The 8,261-nt window shown below is 49.6% G+C and overlaps 1 protein-coding gene across 1 annotated transcript; it reads left to right on the top strand.

The window, feature by feature from the left end:
• The first annotated feature begins 444 nt into the window (after window positions 1-444).
• Window positions 445-3,268, top strand: LOC122733993 (syntaxin-1A-like). The gene is made up of 3 exons (XM_043974683.1): window positions 445-469; window positions 2,304-2,398; window positions 2,465-3,268. The coding sequence occupies exons 1-3, from the start codon at window positions 445-447 to the stop codon at window positions 3,266-3,268; spliced, it is 924 nt and encodes a 307-aa protein (XP_043830618.1).
• The last annotated feature ends 4,993 nt before the right edge of the window (window positions 3,269-8,261 follow it).

The raw sequence follows: 8,261 nt of genomic DNA, 5'->3' as shown, positions 1-8,261 counted from the left end.
TAACAGATGAAGAAACTGAGGCAAACAGGGTGAAGGGACTTGTCCAGAGTCACATAGCTAGTGTTAGAGGCCAGATTTGAACTCAGGTCTTCCCACCTTCCATTCTATCCACTATTCCATGCTTCAGTATTCAGCTCAGGTGCCCCCTCCTTGAAGCCTTCCCAGATCCTCCCAGTTTTTATTGTGCTGTCTCCTTCTTAAAATTGCCTAATTTTCATTTACCTCTGTGCATGTTGTATATTTTAGGTAGAATGGAAGCTCTTCGGGGGGTTCATCTCCTGACATCTCCTAGCCCGCAGCCTTGTACATATTAGGCATGTCATAAATGTTTGCTGAAGTGAATGGAATTACACAGCTACCAAGTGGCAGAGCCCAAGTTGAGGCAGGAGAGGACAGTGGGCAATGTCTAACACAGAGATATGCACATACCTCTAGCAGTAGAAGATGTCGCCATTGGATCAGATCTCAGGTAGGTACCAACTTACTTCCCTTTTGGGCATGCCTCTGTCCTGCTGATATCACAGTGGTGGGTCTCAACCTGGCAGCTACAGAGAAAGGGAAGGAGCCCATTTCTCTCCCCTTAGTCCACTACAGAAGGGGTCATGACCTCATCTTCATTGTGATCTAATGGAGAAATCAGGAAGCCAGGATCCTAGCTTTAGCTCAACTGTCTTCAACTCAAGCTTGCCATCTCTCTGGGTTCCAGTTTCCTTAGCTGTAAAATGATGATCTCCGAGGTTTTATCCACACTTGACTTTCTATGATACTGGACCATCAGGTAGTTGACATTCTGGATACTGAGCAGAGAATATGCCAGCATTGGGGTGGTTAACTGAGCTGCCCAGGCTGGACTTCCTTCAGAATGAGTGCCCTTGTCAAAGGAAGTCCATAGCCCCCTAGGAAGATGATAAGAGATGGGATGGAATGGGGCATGAGAGGGCAGTTGAGTCACAAGAGATGATGACTGGGGAGGGGTGGAAGACAACACAGACTCATTATTTCTAGCTCTAGGATCTTATGATACTTTTGAAAAAAAAATCTGCTCATCAACCAGTTGGTTGGGTTTTTATTGCTTAGGCTTCAGCTCCACCCTTGTCACCAAGGAATCGTTCCACCAACTGCCCTGACGTGGTACTTCTTCTAAGTCTTCTGAGCTGTCCTTTGTTTGTTTTTTTGTGAGGCAATTGGGGTTAAGTGACTTGCCCAGGGTCACACAGCTAGTGTCAAGGGTCTGAGGTCGGATTTGAACTCAGGTTCTCCTGCATTCAGGGCCTGTGCTCTATCCACTGCACCACCTAGCTGCCCCTCAGAGCTATCCTTTTATCTTTAGTAGACCCCTGATAAAAAGGCAAACGTGGGAGACTTCCCCTCTCTAGTCCTCAGTTTCTGAATATGTAAAATGAAACGTTTGGGTTCTGAGGTATCTTCTAGGGGAAAGTCTCTCTGTTCTCCTGATCAGAGTAATGTTGTATCCCACGAACAAAGATTATCTGCCTGGCTTCACTTGTTAGAAAGCCCAGCTCTAACAATAACAGTAGCTGGCATGTCTTTAAGCATTCCCACTGGTGTGTCTCTTGGCTTTCAGTCTTGAAGCCTCTTATTGAATTGGCTGCCTCTTCCCCCCACCCCCAACCCTGTAAGGCCTCATTTTACAGATGCAGAGACTGAGACCCAGGTATGGATGTATCAGTATGTGTCAGGATATATTGAAGCCTGAAGGGGAGGTGAAGGAAAGGGTGGAGATGAAGCCAGACTTTTCCAAGTACATAGATCTGCCTGTGTTGGCCCTGCTGGGCTCCACAATCTTGGGAAAGAACATCCCTTTCAGCGAGCATTTTGGGCTGATACCCCATGCTGGCCAGACCATGGGACTCCCTTGACTCCTGGACCTGAGGCAGTGACAGGCAGAGCCTGGGAAAACTCTCCTTCTCAGGCCCCAGCTCTCAATCCTATGGTCTTTCCCCCATTGCCTGTACAGGAGTACCCCTTGAACCTCGGGCATGATGCCATGGGAGAGGAGGTGATTCAGGCCAGGACCCCGGCCCCATTCTTTACCCCCTCTCTGCCTTGCATTCTGGAGCCTGGCCAGATGTCCTAACTGTCCTTGACAAGTCAGGCCCGTAGGCCTTTTTCTGGCAGACAATCCAGCCCAGCCTGTCTTCTTCAAGCACATGACCCTAAATCAACATCATGGGGCCTGTTGGCTCTGTCAATATTTGCTTGCCCAGGGAGGAAAGACTTTTTAATAGCTTCCCCTGACGCACCAGTCCTTGCTGTCCCTGTCTCCCCACACTGCTGAACAGAGCCAATGTGTGTGTGTGTCGCTGCCCGCTGCCCCAGATGTGGCCAGCAGCTGGAGGCCAAGATGAAGGACAGGCTGGAGGAGCTACAGAGCCAAGTTAGCTAAGGAGGGGAACCCTCTGATCTGGAGGATCCTCAGACCTTTGCCAACCCTGCTTTCAAGGATCAGGAGGCCAATCCCATGGAGAAGTTTTTCCAGGAAGTGGCCACGCTTTCCTTGGCACTGAATGAGCTGGAAAGACTGTCGGAATTGATAGACAGGAAGCAGCAGGGCGTACTGTGCTGTACTGCAGAGGAGAGCATAGTGGAGGCCAAGCATGAGCTAAGCCTGCTGAAAGCCTCCTTTGCCAGCATGGCCCGCTGTGTGCAGCCCCAGCTCAGCACCATCCAGCGAGAACTGGCCCCTGAGCATCGGGACTGGAGGGTAGAGCACCGCATCCAGCAGAGCCACTACCAAGCCACCATCAGTCGCCACTATGCCAATGAGACCCAATACGTGAGGATACTGAAGGAGAAAACGGTGAGACAGGCCGAGCTGGCGGGCCTGAAGCTACACCAGGGAGACATCGAGCAGCTGGTAGCCGGCCAGTCGTTACCCAGGATCGTGGGCTGGGACTTAGATGCGCTGAGGGCCAAACAGCACCTGGCCATGGCCCACGTGCGCCACCAGCAGCTGTTGGACTTGGAAGGCCAGCTGGGGGAGCTGCAGGCTCTTTTCCTCCAGCTGGACGTGCTCATCTCGGAGCAGCAAGAGCTCCTGGACAACATCAAGTACAACATCTTGCACACCCAGGACTACGTGGCCCAGTCGGATGTGATGGTCAAGAGGGCCATCAAGTACAAGCGCCAGTCACGGCTGTCAGTAGTGCTGTTGGTTGTGCTGGGCCTCTGCACCTGCTGCACATGCTTGGCTGCGCTGAGGGGCCAAGCAGGGAACTTTTCTGGGCCAGACTACCTGTGCCCTTAGGCCCTTACAGGGCCTTCAGGTTGGCCTTGAATACAAGTTCGAAATAATCATCGGCCGGGTTTGGACTGGTGAGCCCAGGCCCCCAAGAACTTAGTAGGCGGTAGTTATCGCTTGCTTGCTTTCCTGCTACAGTTCACGTTGTTGCTTATTGATGCTAAGGAGCTATTTGTAAGACTTTAGGAAGATGCCGTGGAGCTCCTGGGTACTGGGAAGGAAACCAAACATAGGGATAGTGAGAGGTACGAGGGACAGGAGTAGGTGGGCTTTGCAGCTGCTTGCTATAGGTAGGAGATGCCTATGACCACTCCTACTTTACTGCCTGTGTGACCTTAGACAAGTCACTGAACTGCCCAGAGCCTCAATTTCCTCATGTGTAAATTGAGGAAGTTAGACTAAATGGACTTTAAGATCCTTTCCACCTCTAACTCTGTGATTCTGTGTGCGGCCTTGGATAAATCCCCATTCAGCTTCCTGGCCTCAGTTTTCTCATCTGTAGAATGAGGGAGTTGGATTAGATGACCTTGTGTGTGCCGTGCAGTAGATCTGCTCCTATGAGTCCCTTCCTCAATCAGTGGGCAACTTGCACTGATTCCTTCCTGAAGAGTTCAGTCCATGACAAGCAGGAGGATGGTGATGGGGGTTGTCGTGCTGAGGCTTGGTTGGTGTGTGTGTGTGAGTTTGTGTGTGGACTAAGAGTTTGCCTAGGAAGGAAAGGGGCTGTCAGGTACCAAGTCTGTTCAGTCATTTTTCAGTTGTGTCCAGCTCTTCGTTGGGCCCTTTGGTTTTGTTGGGGTTTTGGGGGGGCAGAGATACTGGAGTGGTTTGCCATTTCCTTCTCTAGCCCAGATGTGGAAATTGAGGCCAACACGGTTAAGTGACTTGCTCAACGTCACCCAGCTAGTAATTGAGGCCAGATTTGAACTCAGGAAGATGAGTCTTCTTGACTCCAGGCCCTGCACTCTGTCTGCCTGCAGGTAACAAGTTAGGAAGTTTCAAGGTCAAGTCCAAGAAGATCAATTAAGACAGGTAACAGGAATACAGGGTACTTGGGGGATGCAGAAAAAAATGTCCGGGGTCTTCAAGAGTCACATAGCTAGAGCTCAGGTTTGAGGCAATCGGTGTGGAATACAAACAGCAAGGACGGAGACTTTCTGCCCCAGCCACAAGGACAATCTGGAGTGAGCATGGCTTGGGAGGCCTGGAGAATAGAAAGTGGAAAGAGTGGAATTGGAGTCCCAGGATATGGGTTCAAATCCCAACTCTGCCACTTCCTACCTGCATGACCTAGGGCAAGTCATTTCACAGGAAATGAGTGTGCTGGATTAGATGTCAGTCCTAAATTTGAGATCCCATGAGAACTGAAAACTGATGGCTTGTGGCAAGTCCAAGGGCAACAGAAGAGGCCTTGATGAGCACTGATCCCAACACACTCTACAGATGAAGAAACAGAAACCAGGGGAATTGCAATAATTGGCTCAAGCTTCCATAGCTAGTGAACACCAGAGTTAAGAGTGGAGCCACTGTTTTCTAAGTTCCCGCCTAGTGCTCTCTCTAACTTCTCTACCCTGACGGAGCAGACCAAGTCCTCCCACCACTGCAGTTCCCCAATGGCTATGAAGGTGGATCTGAGGGCCAGGGTGTGAGATTCCACGCAAAGCCCTGTGTGTAATGAAGCAGACGACTTGTGGCAACAGTGCACGGCTTCCTGGAGATGTGCAGTAATGCTCCTGGAGGGCAGGGGAGGAGGTGTATAGTCCCCCAGGTCTTTTCCCATCTCACTCCTTCGGCCTGGACCCTCTGCTTACTCTTTTTGTTGCTGCCATGGCTGCTGCTTTTCATGGGACCCACTAAAATTTTTATTTGGTTTTGGTCCAAGTCTGGGATTTCATCAATTTCAGCAACTCCCAGGAGTGGAAAGTCTCTTCATTGACACAGATCAATGACTCCTCTGTAGTTTAGTGTCTTGGACTACAGATGTCTCTGGCATTGAGAGTCGAAACAATTTGCCCCAGAGTCATACTGGGATTGAACCCAGGTCACCATGCTTCTGAGACTACCTGTGTATCCTTTACACTGAACTGGCTTTTTTTTTGGTGGGGCAATGGGGGTTAAGTGACTTGCCCAGGATCACACAGCTGGTAAGTGTCAAATGTCTGAGGCTGGATTTGAACTCAGGCCCTTCTGAATCCAGGGCCAGTGCTTTATCCACTGTGTACCTAGCTGCCCCCTGAACTGGCTTTTAAGAATTTTGAATTACTATCAGAATATCATCAGTGTCAGGTCTGGTTCCTGTGATTGGCTGCCTTTGAGGAGTTTGAGCTTAAAGGTTTCTGATCAAAATGGACTATTTTAAGATTTATCATTTAATTTCCCCCTTGCCTAGAACCCAAATCAAACCCAGCAAAAAAGTAATGTCTGTGCATTGTCACTTTTTTTTTTTGCACAGGGCAATGAGGGTTAAGTGACTTGCCCAAGGTCACACAGCTAGTAAGTATTAAGTGTCTAAGGCTAGATTTGAACTCAGGTCCTCCAGAATCCAGGGCTGGTGCTTTATCCACTAATCTACCTAACTGCGCTCTGTGCACTGTCATTTTTAAGGGTATAGAAGTACAGTTTGGGATGTTGTGCAAGCCCCCACAATGCACTCTGTCATTGGTGCTTCCCTCTCAGGCTGCCTTGTAGGGTAGATTGGGTTCTTTTTTTAAGACATTATCACAGATTTAAGACTCCTTGAAGACCAAGCGGAAACAGAAAGAAGTAGATGTTTACATCTCTTAAGTTTATTAAAAATAAAATGTGTACGTAGAATATATGTATGTATGTATGTATATATATATATATGTGTGTGTGTGTATGTATAGACACATATATTCCAATGTTCCTTTGCTCTCATGTGCTATATTTGTCTTATTGTGTGGGGCAATGAGGATTAAGTGACTTGCCCAGGGGTCACACAGCTAGTATGTGTCAAGTGTCTGAGGCTGGATTTGAACTCAGGTCCTCCTAAATCCAGGGCTGGTGCTTTATCCACTGTGCCACCTAGCTGCCCCCTCATGTGCTATATTTGTGCAGGTGACCACAACCCAGAATAAAAGTCACACATTGTTAACTCTGGGGTGTTTGCTCCTCAGAAATTCCTGGCCAGTTTTTGTAGCTTTCAGAGCTGATTAAATTCAGATATATCTGAAGGGATGAAGCCCCCTCTAGTATGGCTGGGGTTGCTGCCAATCACTCTGCTGGTGAGGAACCCTCGAAGCCTCGGGAAGATAATCCTCTTGGTGGCCACTTTTATCGATCCATTGGGTGCTTGGACCGACCCCCCGCAGGAGGGGAGAGATCACTAACCTGGGGCAAAGAAGAGGTTTGGATTGTTAGAGCCGATTTGGGGGGGTTTGACCGGGAACATGTCATACTGGGGCGGGGGATGTGAGGAGGGAAATGGCTACAGGAGACAATGGTGTCCATGTAGATTTAACAACGTTGTTGAGGCAATGCATTTAGCTACCTGGAAGAAACAGGGCTCTTTCCCAGTGGAGATTGGAGATGAGCACATCTTTCCTGGAGTGCTTGGGTATGAGTGGCATTTGGGGGAGCAGTGTGGCACAGCAGAAAGAGACTTGGTTTGGGAGGCAATTGAGCTGGGTTCAAATGCTCCTTCTGCCACTTGCTACCTGAGTGAGCTTGGGAAAATCATTTCACCGTTCAGGGCCTCTGTTTCCTTCTCAGTAAAATGGAGGGCTTGGGTTGGAGGAGATGACCTTCCAGCCTGAAATCTATGATCCTCCCATCTCTGAAATGAGAGACTCAGATGCGGTGGCCCCAAAGTCTTCCCTCCTTCCCACCCATTCTGAGTCTATCCTTTCTGTTCAGTTTGGACATTTCCTCCCCATTGTGCTCTCACTCATTCAGAGAAGCTCTGTTCCCACGGTGTTTCTCAGGGTCAGTTTGCCCATGTGCTTTGGTAATATGGCCGCCCAGGCTTGGGCTCCAAGTCCTCAGCGGCTGTAAACATTTGAAGGTTATGCCATGGCTAAGGGGAAGAATCTCAGTAGGAAGAGCAGCTGAAGCCCCATTTGAATCCTGCCCCTGCTGCTTCACTGGCTGTGTGCCCCTAGACAAGTCCCTTGACCTCTCTGAGATTCAGGATTCCTATCTGTAAATGAGGCAGTTGGACTACATGACTTTTGAGGCTCTTTCCTCTCTCTGTGGGACAACTTTAGGGTGAGAGGATGAAGAAACACTTTAGCATTCGTTTCTTGCAGAAATGGGTCTGTTATCTAATGAAGGGACTAGAATCCTAGACTAACTATAGTTAGCTGGGAATGCCTCTTTGAAACTGGAGGCCATGGCTTACCTGGCAGGCAGGGTTTCTATCAGGGCCCAGTAGAAATATCCATGCGGTCAGAGCTGGCCCCATCTGTCATCCTGAGCTGCTACTGAATGGGGAACAAAAGATTCTGGGAAGAGGATTGCAGGCATATGCTTCCCATTTGGGCCCAGGGTGAGGCCCAATCACCTGTTCCTGTGATGCTCTGTGCGATCCATATGAAAGACAAGCTGCGGAGCTGGGGGAGAGAACTAAGCTCCAGCAGGGGTTGGAAAGGCACCAAGGAATACCCAGAGCCAGGCAGAAGGAGGTTTTGTCAGTAGACATTTTGGGGTTTGTGCTTGGCCAGAGGCCAAGTGAGCACATGGCTACATGGGGCAGAAGGAAGAGCCCTGGATCGCTAAGCTGGCTCCAGCACCCAGCTGGGCCGCCTAGAAGCCAGAGCTGGCAAAGCCTGGGCAACAGGTCGTCTTTAGCTCACTGGTCAGCCTGCATGCTTCCTAGGGACCCTTCTGTCTGGGAAGGCAGCTGAGTCTCAGGTGATAGTCACTTGGACAGAACATCCCTGAGGGTCCACTTGGCTTTTTTCGGTGGGGTTTTGGTATGTAGTGGGTGGGGGGAGCCAAACATGAGCTGGCTTGGGAATCAGGAGACCTTGTTGTGAGA

This window comes from Dromiciops gliroides, chromosome X (genome assembly GCF_019393635.1).
Source record: "Dromiciops gliroides isolate mDroGli1 chromosome X, mDroGli1.pri, whole genome shotgun sequence".
NCBI lineage: Eukaryota > Metazoa > Chordata > Mammalia > Microbiotheria > Microbiotheriidae > Dromiciops > Dromiciops gliroides.
This window is presented reverse-complemented; position numbering and strand designations above follow the sequence as displayed.

Excerpts from the sequence above, each read along its gene's own strand:
- LOC122733993 (XM_043974683.1), top strand. The coding sequence starts at position 445 with ATGTCGCCATTGGATCAGATCTCAG. Across the intron at positions 470-2,303 it reads GCCATTGGATCAGATCTCAG|AGCCAATGTGTGTGTGTGTC; the intron begins GTAGGTACCAAC and ends ACTGCTGAACAG. Across the intron at positions 2,399-2,464 it reads TGGAGGAGCTACAGAGCCAA|GATCAGGAGGCCAATCCCAT; the intron begins GTTAGCTAAGGA and ends CCTGCTTTCAAG.